This window comes from Artemia sp. Qi Xiang Cuo, chromosome 14 (genome assembly GCF_049724085.1).
Source record: "Artemia sp. Qi Xiang Cuo chromosome 14, ASM4972408v1, whole genome shotgun sequence".
Classification (NCBI taxonomy): domain Eukaryota; kingdom Metazoa; phylum Arthropoda; class Branchiopoda; order Anostraca; family Artemiidae; genus Artemia; species Artemia sp. Qi Xiang Cuo.
Window position 1 is genome coordinate 32,441,274 of NC_142807.1, and position 22,714 is coordinate 32,463,987.

At 34.1% G+C, this 22,714-nt stretch overlaps 1 protein-coding gene across 2 annotated transcripts in view; it reads left to right on the forward strand.

Moving 5' to 3' along the window:
• Window positions 1-22,714, forward strand: part of LOC148944376 (dystrobrevin alpha-like) — an 84,592-nt gene that overhangs the window by 55,599 nt on the left and 6,279 nt on the right. For both annotated transcript variants that reach the window (XM_089099822.1, XM_089099824.1), the window contains exons 11-14: window positions 3,189-3,399; window positions 9,638-9,863; window positions 13,187-13,258; window positions 19,250-19,356. In XM_089099822.1, the coding sequence (XP_088955948.1) occupies window positions 3,189-3,399; window positions 9,638-9,863; window positions 13,187-13,258; window positions 19,250-19,356 (616 nt within the window). The remainder of the gene's footprint in view (window positions 1-3,188; window positions 3,400-9,637; window positions 9,864-13,186; window positions 13,259-19,249; window positions 19,357-22,714) is intronic.

The window sequence follows — 22,714 nt, forward strand, 5'->3', positions numbered from 1 at the left end:
TATTGCAATTGATGCTAAATTACATAATTGTAATAAGGTGAAGAAGGAAGTCAAATAAAGGACTCTAACAGTTCAACCTAAAATGTAGGTTGTTCAAAAGATTTTACGATTTTAGAGTAAAACTATCATTCTTTATTTTTAACTTAGATCTTAGTGGTTACTCTTATTTAGTTTTATAAGTGTCTTGCATTATTTACTTTTTTTTTAGCTTACCCTTGTTTGTTTCTCAATAAGTGGAAACACTTTTTTGTGTTTTTTTTTCTTTTTTTCAGTCCTGACTGTATGTAAGAGATCCTGACTTGCATAATTGTATATTATATCTCTCTTTTTATTATTATTGTTATTTACTATTGGTGATGGAGAACCCAAAAATCCGACATCAACCTTTGATGGACTTAGTTGCTTAGTTTCTTGCCAGAGTAAAACGAAACTAGTTAAATGTAATTAATGAGTGATCATATTGAAATTTCAGAAATTGAGCGAACGTTCGATTTTAGGGTTAGGATGCTTGGCTTAATCCTACTTCTGTATGTTCTTGTCTTAATTTTCTAATTATAAGAGTAATTGATAAGAAAAAGTAAAAGCTTCAAGCTTTCAACTATTCATGTTTCTTTTCAAAGACAATTTGTTTTGAAAGAACTCCTGTATATATTCTCTATGCTCAAACACATAAGCTCACCACTTCTCGCCATGTAATTAGCGCAGTCTCGTTAACATCAAAGCCTGGGCCATAATTTATGTTTACTTTCACTTTATATCTATTTCCTTTACTCTCCTCATTGTTTATAGAAACAACTTATTTGTTGAATGACCAGCTTATTTGCAAGCTTGAAACTAGTCCGATTTTATTGCTTGATTTCTTGTAAAATCTTGATAAACCCTGTTTTAGTCTGATAAACCTTATTTTGAGAAAAATTTGACCGCTTTTTCTCCAGACTTACGTGTGTTTTGCTTAACACTATATAATTAAAGGCAAGTAGAAATCCAGTTCGGCTACTTTAAAGCCAGCTATATATATTAATGACATAATGACATAATCTTATTAATGACGTAAAATATAAATGACATAATGACGCCTTGGAGGCTGCCTTAACACCAATAATATGTTCCCAATTGGATTTTTGAAATTTTTACAAATAGAAACATAAACATATTTAAGTAAAAGTAATTGTAGCAAAGTTAAAGAGAGGTTAGTTCCACCTGACCGTTTAAAGTAGGTTATTTGGGGATGAGACTTGTGACCTCTAATGTCACCAAATGCTATGGAGTTAGAGACTATAGGTAACGTTTTAGTAGCCTAAACTAATTAGAAAAGGCGTGATCTACTGAGTTTTGATAGATGACATAGGTTAAATACGGATTACTTTTATTTCATTCTTAAGCGGACAACGGTACAGAACAAGGAGTTATAGTGGCACGAAAGGTTATAGCTAGAATCAATAATAGGCGCATAAAATAATAATTAAACCATGCAACACTTACAATTACCAAAACATTCCAAAATCCGTGGTGATAACAAGTTCAGAGATTAATTCCAGAAGACTCTTCGCTTGTCTGAAAACCAAGGCCATATTATATGCCTTGATCCCGCTTTCTGCTTTAATCAGGGAAGTGGGTATTTCAAAATTCCGTAATTCAACCACTACATCCCATAAGCTTTTGGTTATGTGGTTATTTCAAAACTCTTTAACTTCGTAAAAAATGATTATTTTAAAACTTTGTAATTTGAGTTTTTGCATCTTTTAATTTATTTTATTAAAACAAAATCTGAATCTTGATATGGTCAACCTTACTACACAATCTTTTGGTCACACTGTATAAATCTTACGAGGTAAATAAACTTTCCTGTTGTGATACGCTGTCTGTATTAAAGCAGATTCTAGATGAAACTAAAAAACGAAGAAGAAATAACCTGTATTTCTTTTTTCTTACATTCTCTCCGGCGTTCTGCCTTTTCGGATTCACAAAAAAATAACTACAAAATATTTTAGTACGTAAGAGTTAGCATTAGCAGTTATTACGCTTTTAAGAGGCAATACATCTCAAATCCATGCTAATAACCTTCCTATTCTGACAAAAATGCAACGTAATGTTTCTTGTAGATTCTTTAATCTATTAAGAGGTTGAGTTTATAATCGTCAGACTTGTTTTTTATCTTCGCAAATAAAAAGACCTTAACATCTCGTAACAAAAATTACGATAAATAAAAGTTCAAATAAGGATAAAATCCTTTTTAGAAAGTGGTTTTAGTTGTTATGGGCTAGTATATAAAAATATTTAAAAAAAATGTCTACCTCAAAATTTTTATCTGATGCATTTGGATAAAAGGGCGGGGAGGGCTATCTGCCCTCCGATCACTTTTGACTCTTCAGTAGTGAACTAGAACTTTTAATGTCCAATCAAATGAGCCCTCTGAAGTTTTGTATAAGCCTCCCTTCCATAAAAAACCTTTCACAAACAGCGATAAAATTTCACAAAAAATACTAGATATTTCGGTCACATATGTAGTGACTGTCATCAGTAGTAAAACAGTTTTAACATGATGCTATATTTTCTTTCTGTATTTATAGTCGTTGCTAAGTATGATCTAGACAGAAACAGTTTTACTACTATATACTATATATACTATATACTACTTTAATATAAAACACTTTTACAAATGATGAAGGTCAGTGCATATGTGACCGTAATATCTAGTATTTTTTTGTGAAATTTTATCACTGTTTGTGAAAGTTATCACTGTCAATTTAAAGGATTTTATCCCTATTTGAACTTTTATTTATCGGCATGAAAAGGCAGTGTGGGCTCCAAAATTATTAACAAAAATTATGACCTCAAGAGGTCCCAAAAAATTTTCCAATGAATTTTAAATAATGAAAGTAGAAGGACTGGGCACAAGTTCACTAACACCCGTAACTAAACCGACCTTATTGGTCTATGCGAGGGTTTGACCATTTTTTAGCTTCGGTGTTTGGCTTGAATAAGCAAAAGCAAATATCATTATTTACTTATTTTACCTCCTCTCTTAAAAGTGTTTTAGTTGCCTACTTATTCTTATAAAGTATTTTGTGTACTTTTAGTTGTATTAATTGTTGTGTTACCTTTAGAAGAATATTTGTTTCTTGATGTTTCTTGTTTTGATTTGTTTTTTCTCCTCGTATATTCGAAAATATGTTGCTTTTTTATAGAAAGCAACAAGAGCTGGAAGCTGCAGCTAGTTCGAGTTTAGTTGGAAGCAGTAGTGATGGCTCTTCCTGTGGGGACGCCAATCCTATTCTGGTAACAGAATTACATAGCCTGCGACAGCGCAAGTCTGACCTTGAGAGCCGCTTATTCAAGCTTCAAGAGCAACGTAAGCAGTTGATGGGACAGCTAGAATGTTTAATGACTGTTCTAAAGGTGAGTGAAGTGCTGTTGAATTGCTCTTTTAGTAATAAAAAAGGAATCTGTGTTAGTAACACATTGTAACCTCGATGCAAATGATTCGCTTTGTAATCAATGAAAAATTTTACTCTACAACTACTAGTCATGTAAAAGAGCTGGTTTTTTTTTTTTTTTTTTTATTTTTTTTTTTTTTTTTTTTTTTAATAGATTTGAATCGTGAAATCCATTTTGGCTCAAACTGCTACAAAAAGGGAAAACATATTTATTCTATGTTCCAATTAACTTTTATTCAAAACAAAAATTTTCAAAAAATTTTAAGAAGGAATTTGAAAGCCAAAACGAGCATGAATTAAAACGAACAAGGAAGCTACCCAAAACGGACAAAAATTATCTCAAATAAGGGTACTGCTGTTATCCCTCAAACGCCCAAAAGGCTAAAAAAAATGGGGTTTTACTGGAAACTAAGTTAATTTCTATAACGTTTTTTTATTTCGTGCCAATCAATGCAAGGGAGACGCTTAGCTCTTTACTTGGTCAGCAATATTTCGTTGCTTGGATTTGAAATGAATGGGCTTAAAAAGAAAAGTTAAGTGACGAGAATACTATTCTTTTTTTAAGATAAGATAAGGGTTTATTCCAAAAACAACACAACGCAAAAAACAAATGACCTTCCATAAGCTAACTCTTGTTCGGAAGTATTTACCCTCTTAAAATTAACAATTATAATAACATAATAAAGAGAAAGAAGAGAAAAAACGATAAAAAGAGGAAAGAAAGAAAAAAAGAAGAAAAAATGAAAATCCTACACTCACTCGGCTCCTGGTCGCAATAACGAAAAATCAATACTTCACATACTCCAAAACTTCCCGCCGCCATCCCATAAATAATAAATAAACAAAATAAAAAAAAATAAAAATATATAGGAAAAACGGGAAAAACGGGTTCCGGGCAAACCTGAGAGTGACTCAACTATACCACCCTTTAAACAAATTCATACAAATTCATACCTATGGAGACAAAGGGTTTTAAGGTCCCGACGGAACTCACATAGATTCACTGAACTTTTTAAAGAAACAGGCAAATTATTCCAGACAACTGGCCCCACATGACGTATTGAAAATAGCGATCTAGTACTAGTAACTTGAGGTGTCCGTATATCTCTAGCATGACGAGTAGGATAATTGTGTATATCATCACCAGAAATAAATAAATTTAAAAAACACTTGGGAACCAAATTAGAAAAATACTTAAACATAAATAACCCATGGTAAAATTTCCCAAGACCTGACACAGGGATAATATTTAACTGTACATATTGGGATCTCACCGAAGTTCTCCGATTATCTCCGGACAACACTCGCAGTGCCATATTTTGTATCACACGTAACTGCTGCAAATGCACTGAAAATGTGCTAGACCATATACTCACGCAATATATTAAATACGGGTGAACTAACAAAAAATAAATCAATCTCAAAATAGAATCATGGAAAATATTTTTTAACTTTCTCATCATTCCAACATTTCTTGCAATCTTACTACTAATAAAAGAAACATGACTTTTAAAACTAAGGCATTCATCCACAATAACACCAAGGTATCGTATAGTATTTGTACGCTTAATTACATAATTCTCCATTTGCAAATCCAGAACCCAAGGGTAAAAATTTGGTGATCTACCATATATAATAAAACCTGATTTACTATGGTTACTATGGTTTACTATGGTTTTAATGGTAGATTATCATTTCTCTAATTAGTTTGTGAATGATCATAAGTCAAAAACAGTTCTAGATTGCAACTTCTGTAAAATAAGAGGTGGAAGAGATAAGCGGGAGGGCTGGTGTTTGAGTAAGCGTAAGGCCAAGAATCCTTCATAGGGTGAAATTACACAGATTACAAATCCTTGCCTGATTCTGATTTTGACAACGTGTGCCGTGTCCACAATTGGTTTAACACATAGCAAATGTGTTTTGCTTTGAAATTCTGTATTGCAAATGCTATATCCGTTAATGCATTTTCATTTAGACAGTTACACTTTTATCTTGACTATTTTTAATGGGAAACTTCTATTCGTTTTGAACAACTACTTAAATAACCCCAGAATGATCCTGATTCAAAAGAGATATACATACGAGATATACATAAGAGATATACTCGTACTATGCCTAAATTTGCGAATTTGGGGATAGGCGAGGCATGACTCTAAGGAAATTTGATGAGCCCTCCCACACTTTTCATGACTATTGAGGCTATATGGCGACACATAAGGGACATATAATAAATGGGTGACGCATCACTCTTTAATAAGTCAACGCTGTTGTGTTGACTACAAAACGGAACTTGTGACATGTTAATCTGGGTTCACCTACTGCATAATATATTGTCATGCCCAAAACAATTGGGGTTACTTGATATTTTTGTCATTTTGTAGGTAAGTCAGAATAAGATTTGTGGAGCCTTTCAAAAGAAAATTGTATTTTAGGTTTGAAACTAGAAAAACATGTAACAAATGCAGTTCTTAGGTGAATTATACGGCTATCATTATGAAATATCTTAATAAATTTGCATCACCTACTTTGTGACGTAGAAATGTTTTTGCGGAGAAGATTTTTAGTTTCTCTGTTTTGGCTTATTTTTTCCTACCCTTTATGAAAGAAATTTGCGCGTCCGATTTAAACTTAGTTGATATAAACCCGTCAGAGAACTTGGAGCACAATAAGAACAGTCAAATACATGTTTGAGGTTTGCGCATGACGATATAATGTTGAAGAACTTCTTACCCATGTAGCCACTTGAACTTCAGGAAGATAGTAACTACGACACAAATTCAAATAATGGGTTCCCTGATTCTGAATCGCAAATAGAATAAGGTATTTTCCAAAAAAAAATCGGAATTTCTTAGAGTGAGAGATTTTTGTGAGATTTCTCTTAGCGTGATTAGCATAGTACTATAGAATAACATAATGAATAACAACTGGAAGAGCATGGTAAGTTTGTATCGTGGATGTAATTATAGTTCATCATTAGTTTTTGGTTTGTTTTTTTATCCATTTTGCATATATTTTTGTATTATTATACAAGTAATTTCGCATAATGCGTAGTTCACATTATTGGGAAAATCATAATATTTGAATGGTTTATGTTTTGTCCTTGTTTTTTTTTGCACGTTCTGTCTCACCCATGTTCTTTTTTCGCAATTTTTTTTTTTTTTTTTTTTTTTTTTTTTCGTCTTACCCCTGACCAATTCGATCCTACTCTTTGTTTTTCTTGTTCAATTGGGGAATCAATTTTTGGCTCCATGACACAACTGAACAAGTTAAAACAGGAATGAAAACGAACAGTGATAGAATAGACTTTGGATAAAAGAACATTTGCAAAATAACGGAATAAAAGTAAAACATTACATTATTACAAAACATTAATAGAAAAAAAAAACATTTTCTATATATTTGTGTTGCATTGAAAATGACTTTTTTCAATAGTGTAGCCTATATATCATAAGAAAGTAATTATCAAGTACCTTCTCTGAAATTAGCTCATGAATTAAGCCTTTCATTATGATAAATATATTCTCATATTTATTCCTCTCTCTCTCTTTTTCAATAACAGTATTTAAACAAGTTAAATATGTAACAGTAAATTAACAAAGTGAATATGAAAGAGCATATTTGGAGCTTTAAGAAGTGTCATGTCATCATATATAACTTCTCCTTTTAGGAAAATTTCCAAATCCATATCTGTGACGGCCAATGTTATTTCTAGAACAGCATCCTTTTTTCCTTTTTTGGCCCCTGTCAGGTCTATTATTGTGCACAAACACTTATATCCTATAAGTGTTTCCGTTACGTTGGTAAATATGAGCTTTATTATTCTGTATATTTTTTCAGTTTCAAAATGAAATTCATCAATTCAAATGTATAAAAAACCATCAACTGTGACCTTATTCAGTTTTTAAAATTACTATATTTATTCCTTTTCTGGTTTAACGTTGTTCTATTTTGATTCTGTTCTTTTTTGTCCCTGTTCCATTTCATTGTCTCATGTTTTTTTTTCTATTCTGTTTGTCTTGCACTGTTTATTCCAGTCAACGTAAACTTTGAACATGGTAATAGATTAGTAATTCTTCTTTGGGTTGTTTCATTTTTTTTTTTTTTTTTTTTTTTTTTTTTTTATTGGCACCCTGAGATGTTCTCGCCTGGCAAAAACGATCTAGATCAGTCACGAGTTTGATAAATCAATTAGAGCCTTATTTTTGAAAAAATCATGTGAATGACGTCATATTTATGTACAATTCGTGACAATAAATTTCTTCATTTTTCCCCAGGATGGGTCGTATCGTTTTTTGTATCTATGATGATTGCAAAATTACACATGATGACAAATGACTCTGAACAGCTAAAGAAAAAGGCATGGAACAAGGAATAGCAAAAATCACATTGAATTGCAAAACGAAATCTGCTGTTAGAAGACAAAGCAAAATTATGATAGAATGAAGGAACGTGTTAGTTTAGCGTGCTTGAGCGGAATTATATAACAACACAATTAAAGCCAAAATTTGACGACTGGGGGAAAGGTGAAAAAAAAGTATTTTTGGTATCTATGATGTCACGGGAAATTATACATTAATTTGAATGAATCTGAGCAGCCAAAGTAAAAGACATGAAAAAATTAGGAAGTAATGATGCAAGAAAATGAAGCGCATACGAGATCTGCGGCTAGAAAACATGTGACAACCAACATCACAACGAGTCCTGAAACGAGAAAAATCCTATAAAATGGATGATTATTTGATACATTAACAAGAGGGAGGAATTGAATTCACGCCATAATTTCTAAACTCAATTGAGATTGCTTTTTTGACGCCTCGTGACTTAAAACTGAAGAATTATGAATATATTTATGCTCCCTTTAAACGGATAACTGTATATTTATTTATGTATGTAGGTATGCGTAATTTTTTTTTCTTGAAAATGGTTTTGAATGAATCCAAACAGCTAAAGGAATAGGCATAGAAAAATGTCTGATCTAATGATGCACGAAAATGAAGCGAAAACGAGATATTGGTTGCAAGTCATGCGACAATAAGTATCACTACGAATTTTAAATGAAAATAATGGACTACAAAATCTGCTGTTAGAAGAGAAATGGCAGGGATGATTAAGTCGAATCGTAAATGAAATCTGCCGTTAGAAAAGAAATGACAGGGATGATCACGTCAAATCGTAAACGGAATATGTTGTTAGAAGAGAAGCAACAGTGAGAATCACAATGAGTCCGAGGAGAAAACAAATCCTATAAAATGGATGATTCTTTGTTGCATTAACAGGAAGGAGGAATTGAATTCAAGCCAGCATTTCTTAGATTATACTAATAAAGATTAGAGAATCAAATCTATACAAGCGTGCCGGGGCCCGGGCGGAGCCCAGGCTTCCGGTACTATATAATGTTTTAGAGGTGCTTACTTGGCAAAAAAAAGGGGGGGGAGAGAGAAGAAAAAAAGAACTGTCATCCTAATCCAGCAATTGGGATTAATAAGCACTTGAACGAAGTGTTAACCTTACTCATCAGTCCAATTACCCAGGACAAAACAGTATAACCGAACCGTCAACCAAATCAAAATGTCCAAATCCATGCAACGAAGTCATTAATAAATGTAAGCCGTTGTGAATTTACAAGGAAAAGTACCTAAAATCTAACGAAATATTTCCAAGTAGTAACCTTTCATTAGGGTTCATCAGAAGAATACCACCTGCCTAAATGGGTTTCGACGCTTTACTTTCTTTACCCGGCACGGTGGAGCGTCTACCATAAGCTCTTTTATAGTATTCTTATGTTAGGTAAAACTTGTGAAATACATGCATACTAGTAAAACTATTCAAAAAATAGTTTAGTTTTTTATCAAAACTGGACTGCAGCTGATTTATTGGTCAAATTAAATTAAGAAAAATAAAATCAAGCCCAGCTTCTCATACTAATGGCTCTCAAGTGACTAACTTCAATCTTGGCTAGTTAAGTATTTGGTGCCAAACCAAATATTTTGGTTTGAACCAAATAATAAAACCAAAATAAAAACCAAATAATATTTTTTCATACTATATTTTGAGTGCTGTTCTTGGCTATATGGTCACAACCATCGTTAAATCTAAACTTCTGTTCCTTTTATAATTTTATTTAGATCAATTTGAAGCTTGCGTAGAATTTTATTAATGTTAAGATTTACCTCAAGTTGAATTTACCTTAACATCTGTAGAATCAGCAAGCTAGCATGCGAAGTTCTTCGAATTTAATGACAAGGTCTCTGACAACGGAAACTCCGAAAGCATCAAATTCTCGTTCAGCTCCTACGACACCATACGGCACATTGAATTATCCAGACAGTCAAGTAGTAGCTAGCCCGAAAACTAGGAAGAAAGATCTTTTAGCTGCTGCTGACACGGTCACCTCTGCTATGGCGAGTCTTGTTAAAGAGCTGAATGGTATGTCATTTTTTTTTCTTTTATCTATATGTATGTACATATATATATATATATATATATATATATATATATATATATATATATATATATATATATATATATATATATATATATATATATATATATATATATATATATATATATATATATATAATAATCCTCGTACTTCTGCAAACTTGGACGGTGTTAAGCTGCCATCAGTCGATTTACAGACGAACTGTTCTTCTTCATCGTATCGTGCTTAGAGCTTCTGGTTTAGGAACATCTGAGGAAGCCACCCTGTGCACTGATTTGTAAAACTAGGGATTCGATGTCCTTGTATCCTGAGGACTAATTTAGTTCATCTAAGCCACTTATGTGGATACATGTACTAGGTCGATTATAAATCACTTTGTTTATAAAGAGTTGAGTTTTGACCTCGTCACTAAGTCTTATTCCTAAAATTATTGTTTGGTTTGATTTTAAATTGTCGTATGTTATTTGTGTCTTTTTAGTCCAATTTTTTTTAACCGGCCCATTACCCTCACTAGCCGCCAAAATCGAATATTGCCTGAGTTCCTTCTACGGAGAATCAAAACCCTCACAGCCTCAGTTTCGCATGAATATGGAACTGGCTTTCTACTGGACGCTTGACTAATGGCCAGATCTTCACTGTTGGGCATCTTATGGAGTGATTCATCTAACTCAGCATAGAAACATATATACTTTTTATGGGCTTTCGGCAAGCATTTTACCTATATCTTCGGAAAATCTTGTATGCCATTCTTAAGTCCTATGGTTTCCCAGATAAAGTTGTAGTGACAATTGAGAGTTTGTCACTCCATTTCAGATGTATGATCCGTCATATGGTCTTTCTGCGGCCACTGTGGATGGCCTTTCAGATGAATGTTTAATCTCCTCTGGCGTCATGCAAGGCTGTATACTGTGACCACACCTGTTCAGTGTCTTTTTTATGTCTTTCTGTCACTCTTCCTGTAATAAGCAAAATTAAATGTAATAAGATGGTAAGTTGGAAGTGGAATTTAGTCATATATCATCACTTCTCAGTGCCAAGCTTGTATATTAACAGAATAGGCGTAGTAGCGATGAAAAAATTAAATGAAAATACCTGTAATTAAGATTTTTGTTAATGACTTTTTAACCTATCAGAAATATCATTATCTAGATATTTGTAAGCAAAGAGCTTGGATAAAGACGGAATGACGCGTCAAATCGTTTGAAGTCATGGGATTAAATTACAAGCACCAAAACACCTATAAGCAAGATTTTTTTTATTGTGATGTTTTGACCCATCATAAATAACATTTTTAACTATTCGTAACCAAAGAGCTTGGATAAAGAGGGAATGATACGTTAAATCTATTGAAGTCATATAATCAAATTGGAAGCTCTAAAAACTGGTCACTAAGTACTTTTTTTGCCATGTAAGATGACCTGGTTTTGCTGTTTCTCGAGTTGAATGAAAACGTTGTGATTTAGCTGTATTTGTATCAATTTACTTTAATTTTATGGTAGAATTTATCTTAACACATTGAAAGCTCTGAAATTTCCTTTAAAATGTTGTTGTATCAAGCTTTTTTGTTTTTATTGCAAAATAGTGTGTTTGAGCAGTTTGAGTGAAATAAGGAAAGAACAATTATTATGTAACTCACATAAATAAAGATAATTAGTTAAGAATAGAATTTCGTCCTATATTGTAGCTAAACTTTCAGCACCGGCAGATCCTTTCTGAATGTGTGGTGAGTCGAAGGCAAAATATCTTGTATTAAAATTCACATATCACTTAAAAATTATCTCGGACGGAGAAGAACTCACAAAAATCTGAAGAAAAAAGGACTAATATGAGCGTTACGTAATTACCATAACTGTTCCATAACGAAATTCTGGGAAGAAATCATGAGTTTTATAACAAGGGTGCTGTAGCCCTCCTTCAACTGCGTCTGTTTTATACAGATATTTCTAAAAACATTTGTTAGGTTATCACAGCATTACGAAAGAGATTAAATCAAAGGATATTTCCTAAGGTAAACTGTGAATAATAAACAATATTGTTTTCTAGTGAAGCTCAAAATCATAAAAATCAAGAACATTTTTTTTTCAGAGGTTATCGGATTGAACCTATGGTACGAGAAGACCGATAGAGGGCTTATTCAAATAGAAATCAAAAGTTCTAGTACCTTTTTTAAAGGACCAAATAGACTGGAGGACAACTAGCCCCTCTCCCACGCCCCTTTTTCGTCAAAGAGATTCGATCAAAATTTTGAGATACGTCTGATTCATCGTACTTTTAAGGTCCAACAACTGTGCCTTTGGGGATGACATCATGCCCAAGAATTGTCCCTGGGGCTCTGGGGAAAGGACTGTAAGTTCCTCGATCCTCAGTCTTTATGCTAAAGTTTGACTTTCTATTACAATTCTTCAAGAAAAACTGCGTGAATTTGAAAGAGCTGTTGAATTTGAATGAGAGGTATTTTTAAAGAACTTAAAGACTTTAGGAAAGACTTTAGTGTAAAGAACGATGGTTGAGGAATGGGTTGGCCCCAGTATACGGAATAATTTCAGTTCGTTTTAGGTTTTAATGTTGCTCCTTACTTTAAGTTGAAAATAACTTACTTTTTTTAAATTAATATTAGACAAGTTCAAGTTTTTTGTGTTGATTTTATGAAATTTCTCTTTCTTCTTCAATATTACCATTATACAGAGCTGTAACTTGTTTTTTTAGTTAAACTATTAAAAAGGGGATTTATTTTATAATTTCCCTCGTCCCTGTTAAGATTAATCCCATAAAATACGGGGGTCATTTAGAAGTCACAAAATAAGTTTTTAAGATAAGATATTACCAGTCTTTTTGTAAATGACCTAGACATGTATTTATTCATACATACTAACAGATATAAAAAAAATAGATCGAGAAAAGAATCTTTTAGCGAAAGGATGGAACATTTCATTGTTTAAACAGAAACTTTTAAAAAAAAAACATTACAGATATTCCTACGATTAACACATTATGAAACTATCTCAATTTAAAAATGAGCAGAAATTGATTTTGTAAAATTTTTCAAAAAAAAAAAAATCTTAAATAGAGTGTAAAGAGCGATACTAAAACCTTAAAGAGCACAAAGAATTATGTTATAAAACTAACAGCAATTACTTTGAACGAACAAAGGAGATATATATACTATAAAAGCAATTTGATGGCTCCACAAGTTGCTTACATTGGATGTATGCTTAATTTTGTCTTTACTCCTATTTTCCAATTTCTAGATTTTTCTCGGAATTCGTGCAAAATCTATTCCTGTTCTGTAAATGTTCTTTTTTTTTAGATGACTCAAATTTAGAACCAGACAGAACAGATTACCGGCCTAGAAGTGTGACCTCGCCGTTTTCTTCTTCGGGTAAGTTTTGTGCTTTTTTTTCTTTTTTTTTATTATGTACTTCCCAAGTCGAAGTCATAGTTGTTTTCAGTCTGTATCGCGAGTAAGAAATCCAGGAATAAATTTCATTGGCTAATGAGGAGCCGTCCTAATGCACAATATGAAATTTGACAGAAACTGTACATAATTAACTGGCTCATAGTTAAGCGTCAGTAGTGGGTCGAACTTCTGTTACGTGGATATAAAATAAGGCTGGTCTTATTCTACATTTCGAGGGCTTATGATGGAGTCTGGAATAGAGGCATGCTAAAGAAGCTCAAAACCGTGTAGAACCTTCAGTCAACTCTAAGGTTGGGTTTAAATATCCTTTGCAAATCGTTCAGGGAAGACGGTCTTCGACGGTTGGCAAATTTAAAGACGACGAAGTTCCCCTGTGTAGTATTATGAGTCACATCCTTTTGCTCATTTATATCCTTGTCTCCACATCTTTTGCTGGCGACACAACAGCCCATTTAGCCGTCTCAAAGATGAAAGACCCTACAAAGGAATTCCTATTCCTTCAAGTAGATCTAATGGATGCCAGAGCTAACACAGTAACATTAACTTAATAAAGAGTAACGTGTCTTTGTACTTCGCGTAGAAAGGGTGGTTGGTACCTTTTTTACTGGCCAATAGTGATTTGATAACTAGCTACTACCTCACACCCATTTCTTGCCCCTGAACACTCCTAGACCATCCCTAAATCAGTGCAAATTGAGCGACGTACTGATTCAGCATAAAAATTAGTCAAGTCCTGGATGCAACAATAATAATAATGTATTGCATAAATAAGGCTAATAAGCCTCTAATCATAGGCAGCGCAATAGCGCTGCCTAAGTAAAGACCGATGTTGGCACAATGTATTATTCATTAATTGTTTTTTTCTGGTTTTGGCCAGGGCACTTCGTATCGAAGGAGTTATAGTAGAAACTTTGAAAGGGGCTCATTCGATTAAAAATTGGAATGCCCTGTTCAATAGTCGAAAGTAATTGGAGGGCACCTAACCCCCCTCTGACGCCCAGCATTTCCCCAAACACATACAATCAAAAGTTTGAGAAAGCCATTTTTTTCAACATAGTTGAAAGTTCTGGAAATTAGGTCTTTGAGGATGACAACCCCCCAAACCCCTTAGGGCAAGGGTTGTAAGTTATGCCCTGGGTGCATATAAAGTTTTTTATAGAAAGTGTTTTCGTAGAAACTTCAAAAAGGACTCATTTGGTTGGAAATTGAAATGGCTAGTGTCCATTTTAATAGTCGAAAGTGATTGGAAGGCAACTAATACCCCTTCCACGCCCACCATTAATCCAAACACATCCAATCAAAATTTTGGGATAGACATTTTGTTCAACGTAGTTTAAAGGTCCGGAAATTGTGTCTTTGCGGATGAAAATCCCCCTACACCCCTCAGGGCAAGGGTTGTAAGTTATGCCCTAGGGGCATATAAGGTTTCTTATAGAAAGCGTTGTCGTAAAACTTCAAACATGGCCAACTCGACTGGAAATTGAAAGAGCTAATGTTCTCTTTAATATTTGAAAGTAAATGGAGGGCAACTAACCCCCCTCTCACGTCCACCATTTCCCCAAACACATACAATCAAAATTTTGAGATATTCATTTTGTTCAACCTATTAAAAGTTCTGGAAATTAGGTCTTGGAGGATGATAACCCCCTAAGAGCCCTCAGTCCAAGGGCTGGAAATTATACCCCGGGGCATATAAGGTTTTATAGAAAGCGTTTTCATAGAGACTTCAAAAAGGGCTCATTCGATTGGAAATTGAAAGTGCTTGTGCCCTTTTTAATAGTCGAAAGTGATTCGAGGGCAACTAACCCCCCTCTCACGCCCACCATTTCCCCAAACACATCCCATCAAAATTTTGAGATAGCCTTTTTGTTCAACGTAGATGAAAGTTCTGGAGTTAATAATTATTCTGAGTAGGGTTCTAAACCCTATGCTTTCTAAAAGCCAGAGTATAATTTGTACTTTACTGAAAAAAATCGTTTTAAATGTTTTCACTTTTATACCTTTAAGAAATCAAAAATTAATTAAGATTTTAAGGAATAAATATCAGCATATGTATATTAAACTGACAATGCACATTTTGTTCAGTAAATTCATTTGAATTTTTTTTCAGTAAAGTACAAATTATATTCTGGCTTTTAGAAAGCATAGGATTTAGAACCCTACTCAGATTAATATCTGCTCGTTTTGAGTTTGACTTTTTATTCTGTTTATTTTGGGTTTCATTTATTTATTGATACTGATTTGTGGTAGTTTTATGCTTGGTAGATTATTTGATTCTATTTATGTTCATTTTTGGTTTAATGGAGTTTCTTTCACTTTTTTTGGAAAAACTTATTTTGTGCCAAAAGTTTTTTTGATTAATTACAAAAATAAAACCAACACTTCTCTTCGGTCTTCTCTTTGGCTCAAGCCCTTTAACTAACACATCTCTTTGGAATTTTTGACATAATGCATTTTAAATTTAAATATTGCATCTTATTGGTTTTTAAAGTTGAAATCGTGAGATACACGACATCGACAGCTGATGAGTAGCTCCACACAGGAATAATTAGATTTTGCAGAGTCCAACGCCCGATATTTTTATGGAATCGCCCATCTTTGATATTAAAATTGTGTCCTCACATGAGATTTTGGTCAAAGTTTATTTTCTTATCGCAGGTACATCATACGCTCTATGAAATAGCTTGTACTTTCTTGTCAAATCATCCCGTATGAACCTTGAAGCAAGGATCGGTAGGTTAAGGTACTAGAGGTGGTCATGATAGGGAACGTTGCAGAGGTTTGGTGAGGATTTAGTTATTCTTCCTTGCGCATCAAGCTCCTTGTTATATAAAAGCCGGATGGTGCTGTGACCGTGCTATTTGATGGACCAAACCCCAAGCCAAACCGTACTATTTGTCAAACCCAAAGTTTCTTCTCAGGAGTCCAGCAACCTTGGAAGCTTTCTTTGCTGCTGCTTCATAGGGAAGAAGGAATGATACTTTGAAGTCTACAAGGATTCCAAGGTCTTGCTCTAATTCTCTTTTTTGTATGTGCTTGGAATTTAATGTGTAGGAAGTCAGTTGTTTTTCACCCAGGCTCAAATAGTGACCTTTTTTTTATATTAATTCCCATCAGCCGCTCCCGGAAGCGGTGAACGTCCCTCTAGTTTTTCAATGTCTTTTTTTGGCGTCACCTCATACACCTTGATATCATTGGTATAACGGAGGATTGTCGATTGGATTATGTCGACAAGGCCGTTTATATACAGATTGAAGAGCAATGGCCTGAGGAATGACCTATGTTGTACGGAATTTTGTGATGACGCAGTGTAAAACCAAGCTGACTGGATAAAAAAAAAACAGCTTAATCCAAACTGGGGATTTTGGTGGCCCAGTACAAAAATGAGCCATGTTCTGACTCGTTAGAAAACGAAATAAGTCATGATTTGGGGTTATACTGGTAAACTAGTCCTGATTTTATAATGAGTCACTTATAAAAACTAGATTTACATTTAAGCTAGCTAGATTTAAACTAGCCCTATTTCTTGATATATCATTTTTTTTAATTATAACATTAAAAAATTAAATACTGCTCAAACCTTATTTTGTTCATCCTTTTATATATCGTCATATTTGAAACAATCGACATATTTCTATTATTGTGATGTGTAATCAATTTAAGTCCAATGGTTTTCGGTTTTATAGAAAGTCGATTAGTAAAGTATTTATTGGTTTGACAGTTCAAGATTTTCCCTCAGTAAGCTAATTATATTGACTTAAAAATTGCGAAATTGACTTCCTGGAGGTTTAAAAAAATTTAAATAGTAAAAAAAGAGTTTTCTTCTAAAATAGTGAAACTGAAATGAAACTCACAAATGTATTTATTTTAAGAAATTATTCTTATGGGATTTCTTTTTCTGGAATTTTTTTTTTCTTTTTTTTTATGCCAAATGAAACCCACTGCGTGTAATGTTGATCGATTTCAGTGAACCATAAATAACACTACCATTTTTGGGGCTTGAGAGGGCAGTCGATGTTCTTTTGTTTGAGGTAATTTCTGCTACTCTTAAGTGTGTCTTGATAACTTATTTAATTCCTGTTTGTTTTGAGTTTCAGATTGCACCAGAAACTTTCTGTGTTATAATTTGGGCTTACCATGTGAATTTATTTCTGTTGGTTTTAGGCTTTATTGCGCTTTACTTATAATAGAATTTTTATTTTTATTTTATTAATGAAAAAATGATCCGATGGTTGGATGGTTAGCCTTAATGTAGCAAAAACAAAGCAGTTACCTATCTTCTAATGGAAAGTGCTGCGCCATAATCCTGACTGCACCTTTGAAAATGGAATCATCAAGAGAACTGGCAATTCTTCATCTCCTGGGAATCTAGTTCTCACTTTATCTTCCCTATGGCGACCAACTCGATCAGATTCGATCCTTTTGTCCTAGAAATTTGTGGGATTAATTCTTTGATCCAAAAGCATTCTTTCTTCATGCTCAATCATCCTTCTTTATCAGTCCCGTGCGAAGTTTGCTGCAAAAATGGCAGCAAACTTTATCCTCAGGCTCTCAAAATCCACTTGGCACCCCTCCAAAAGATTCATACTAGGATCTTTAGGGGAGGGTGTCATATGAAATGCTGAGGTAATATGGAAGGCTTTATCTAGCATCAAGAACTGTGTTTTGGAAGTACGTCCAATAACCCTGGCATGTATTCAGGGATTTATGTTGGAATGGTCCTCTGTTTCTAGGGAAGCAAAGTGTAAAAATAGTCAAAATAGGCACACTATACAGAATATGTAATAAACTGTTGGTAATTATATCAAAATCTTGAGATTTGGTGGAGAACTGGTACATGGATACACATCCTGTATCCATTTTTTTTTTTTCTAAAATAAATTATGGGAATCCCCTTTTCTCACTTACAGAAATAGTTGGGAAACAGAAATGTTACATCAAAATTGTTGTTGCCGCATGTTGGATGCCCAAAATAATTTCCCCATAGCAAATTACTCCACAGTAAAAATAAACACACCTGAAACACGTTTTTTTTTTAGATTTGCCGCTATCTCGTTGAACTAATGTTGTGCAATGACGCCTTTCAATTTGCCGAAGCCTATATATTCAGACATTAAGGATTGGGTTTTATTGTTGTCAGACAACAATTCGTTTTTGTTTTTTTTTCAGCTACGTTTCGTTCGAGGGTAGCGGAAAAGCAGGGGAGTTGCAAGGTTTAGTCGAAATCAGGAAGTTTCCAGAAATTCTTGACTCACCCTAACTCTAACGCACTTCTGAATATTTTTCTCTTCTTATGGCATCGTATGTCAAGGAGACGAGAAAAACGCTCAGGCGTATTGCTCGCTCGAGCTACCTGAAGGAAGTTTTCCCTGTACTCCTCTTATTGCTTGTTTGCTGTTTACATTACCTTGGAGTTTGAGTTTTAACATACCTCTTTAGTTAACCTTAAAGGTGATACTCTGTTTTTAATTATGAAGCTCGTGTTGACTTTTGCAAACTAATTGTTTTAAAATACTTGTTTGAAAGTGACACATTAATTCCTATTCTTGCCCTATCTAGTGAATTTGTTTCAGTTTCAAGGAACTGATTGCAGAAAGTAGCATTAATTTTGTATAGCTTGATTCGTGTAGCAAAATTCGTGATTCGTGGCAGGCGAAAGGCGAATAGTGTTTGTTTTCTTTTTTAATAAATGTATATCTCATCTCATAAAAATCTGTTTCCAGAGGGGGTGCTGCTGTTCTTAGTTGTTAGATAATTACCGGCAGTTTGTTTAGCTAGGTAGAATAAAAGATTTCTCCAGCGACGAAAGCTTTAAGATGCATAACATCCTATTTTCGCTTTCCTTTTTATTTTTGTTATTTCTTAAAAGCATTTAAAATATATTTCAATTTTATAAGTATTGCTGGGTCTTGTATTAATTAATGTCAGGCCTTTAATTTTTTTTTTTTTTAGGATTGCATCATCAGAGTGGTAGTGGAATCATCCTTCCCACTGGTGTTCTTGGTGGTTTTGATAGTTTGGTGTTAAATCAGCCACCAAGCCTTGTTCGTAGTCCTCATGTAAGTCTTTTTTCCTTCAATCCGTATTTGTCATACCCTGTAAATTTGATTATTGGGTAATAGGTAAACGAAGCCTTGCAAAATTTTATCGTATTTTCCCGTATGGTCGTTAAATTAGAAAAATTACCTTTTCCTGATTTATTTGACATTCTAGAGTACCTCATGTTGATGATATGCTTATTGCTGATAAACAATGGAATTCATTATCATTCTTTAATCTCATAGCCATACAATGGTTCCTCTAAGTGGCTCCTAGGCCCTATTGTTTTACAATTGGTGAATGGGAGATATTATTCTTCGTATCAGTACGAATTAATAAGAAAAGATCAATTAGAATCAGCGATTGAAAAAATCGTTAATATTCTTAGGATTGGAAGTGACATCGAAACTGGGAAATTTTCCTCAACTTATAATACAATTCCACCATCAGATCTTGAGTTTCTAATCCATTCAAGCATGACTTTCAATTATATAGGAAATCATTAGGCTGAACAACCATTCCAGTTTTAATAATATGTTCTTTTAGTGAGAGTAACTAACACCATAGGCTACTGGGGGTTAGAGAGGCGGCTGCACCGCCCTTATTTGAAGTCATTTCTGTTCGTTTTAACTTTAACTTCATCATTCATTGTATTATCTGCTCGTTTTTGATTTCATCCTTTCGTTCATTGTAATTTCTGCCTATCTGCTTCGTTCAAATTGGGTTCTATTTGACGTAGCTTTTATATTTACTAATCCTGGCTGAGAAGTTTTATTAGTCATATCCAGTTTGTATTGATTGATATTGGAAAGGTAAGGTGGTATAAAGAAATTCAGGTGGTTAAAATATAATATTAAAAGCTTCTTGAGCAAACCCGAATTATTATTCTAAGGACCTGATATATTTTCATGTGACATGCGTCACATAGCGTATAATACCCTATTGTATGTTAGTTGACCCCTAGCGACTCCCAGAAACTCTTTTAGTGAGAGTTTCAAGGGAATCATTAAGCAAATGCTTCAAATAATTACTGGCAAACTACTTTCACCATTCATAGTTTTCCACTATAAACACTTCAAAATACATGCAATTTGTAAACCTTTGAATAAGCTTTTGGTGAAATCAATCACTATCTGTGAGATGTGTACTTAACATGGTTTTATTTAGGGCAGTCATATTAAAATCTTAATGATTCATAATGATAAAACGTTTTACGGTTTTTGTCTCATGGTCCTCCCCCCTTATTTCCCCCACTCAGGGTCCTTCAATCAAACAGTTTGTGAATTGTATTTAAAATAGGTATGTAACACTGTTTGGTCTTTGATCTGTAGATGGAAAATCCTCGTATGACACTGCTTTCAACAAGCTATTCCTTGTTCAACCTTTGTAGAATATGCATAGGTCACTTATTTTGATTTTGGATAGTTGCACGGCGAATGCAGTTTTATTCCTTTTTATTTATTTGAAAAAGTATCTGAAGGAGGATAGAAAGAACAGAGCAATAAAGAAAAAGTGAACATTTACGTTAACAAAAAAAAACAATTAAATCAATATGTAAGTATAAGCTATGCGAGAAAAGAAAAAAAAAATCAACATTTATTTTAGAACTCAAACAAAAATATTGAACCTCAAGGGACATGCTGTTTTCTCAATGTTTGCAAAAAGTTATGGCATTACGATTTCCTGATCTGTATTGCTATATTTATTGATGAATCTTGTGTTTCGTGTCCATAGGACAAAGGAGCTGATAATGAGGCCCAGGTATGAGATGCGGTCAACTCCGAACGAATGACAGACTGTCCCTGTGTTCTTGGGGGTTGTGTCAACCCCGGAGTTTTTTTTTTTTTGTCCGATCTTGGACTATTTTAAACAAAATGGCTTTCTCAAAGTTTTGATTGGATGCATTTGGGGACAAGAGGGTTGGAGGGGTTAGTTGCCCTCCGATCACTTTTGACTTCTAAAATGGCACTAGAACTTCAGATTAGGGTGGAGAAGGTGTGGGTGCAACTCAATTGGCTTCAGGTTGCTTGGTGCTGTAGTGAGAGGAAAGTAGTCGTGGAGCTAGATTATTTTGGCTAAATAGAGCTAGACATAGGGGCGTAGCCGCTGCTAACCAAAATGGTCGGAGACGGAGAATGCGCAACGTTGACCAAAAGGAGTCTGGGATTGAGTTTGTGTACTATTTACCAATCAGGCTTGGAGATGGAACTACGCACTGTGAACAAGGAGGTCAAAGACCGAATGTATGCATTCTTGACCAAAAGGGCCAGAGCATACGCAGATTAACTCAAGTAAGATAAAAGCAGAGTGCAGATACTGCTGTTCAGAGGACTTTGGTGGTGGAAAGCATGCAGTGTTGGCCGAAGGGACTCAGGCCAAAATGGGCTGAAGATGAATCATACGTACGCACTGTTTGCTAAAAACTGCTAGAGACGGAGCTTACGCAAAAGTGGCTGAGATTGGTTAGAAACAGAGCATGCAAGCTGTTTACGAAAGGAGGCCAAAAATGGAGTGTACTTATTGTTGGTCAAAGGAAGTCAAGGAAGAAGCATTACCAAAATCGGTTGAAGCCGGAGTGCACGCACTTTTACTGAAGGGGATGGGAGACGAAGCTTTCGTACTGTTTACTAGAGAGGGATCGGGAATGGAGTGTCTTCATTATTGACCCAATGGGACAGACGCCCTATGGGAATATCAGTGTCATATCTGTAATCCTGTGAAATATTTATAAAGTTTGTCTCCCATAAAATACTTTAAATGGAAAATGCCTACTTGGCCCCTTTCCTTCGTATCGACATGATGCTGCCTAGTATGGAATCACAAGCTTCAACAAACGAAAACCGCTGTGAAATACCACATGAGTCTCTTTAAGTTTAATGCAGTATCTGTCCCTTTGCATTAAAATCAAAATTAAAAAAGGGGTAAAAATAATGAAATATAAGCAGAGGACAATTGAAAATTTTATATAGGATTTCTATTCAACCTGTTTTGGACTACTCTTTTGACGACCGAAAGTTTTCCAGACTCCTGTTAGTGTATTCATATGATTATTTGTCTATCTAAGTAGCCAGAAATATACCTTTGTACGTGTTTCATTTGGTCTGATTCTTACTCTCTTTGCCAGGTTTAAAGGTCACTTACTCCACTATTGGGTGTGTTATTATATTGTGTCGATGGAAGATAAACTTAGTGAAAAACTTATTGGTAAAAGTTTATGGTAGGTAATGATTCGACAACTGTAATCTTTACTTTACCAGCCTGTTGAACTCTTTGAATGCAAAAATGTCTATAAAAGTCTTGGTAATGGTATTTACATTTGGTGAACCTGGGTTTAAGAGAACTCTTTTTCTTCTTTCTTGACGGGATCATATTAGAGAC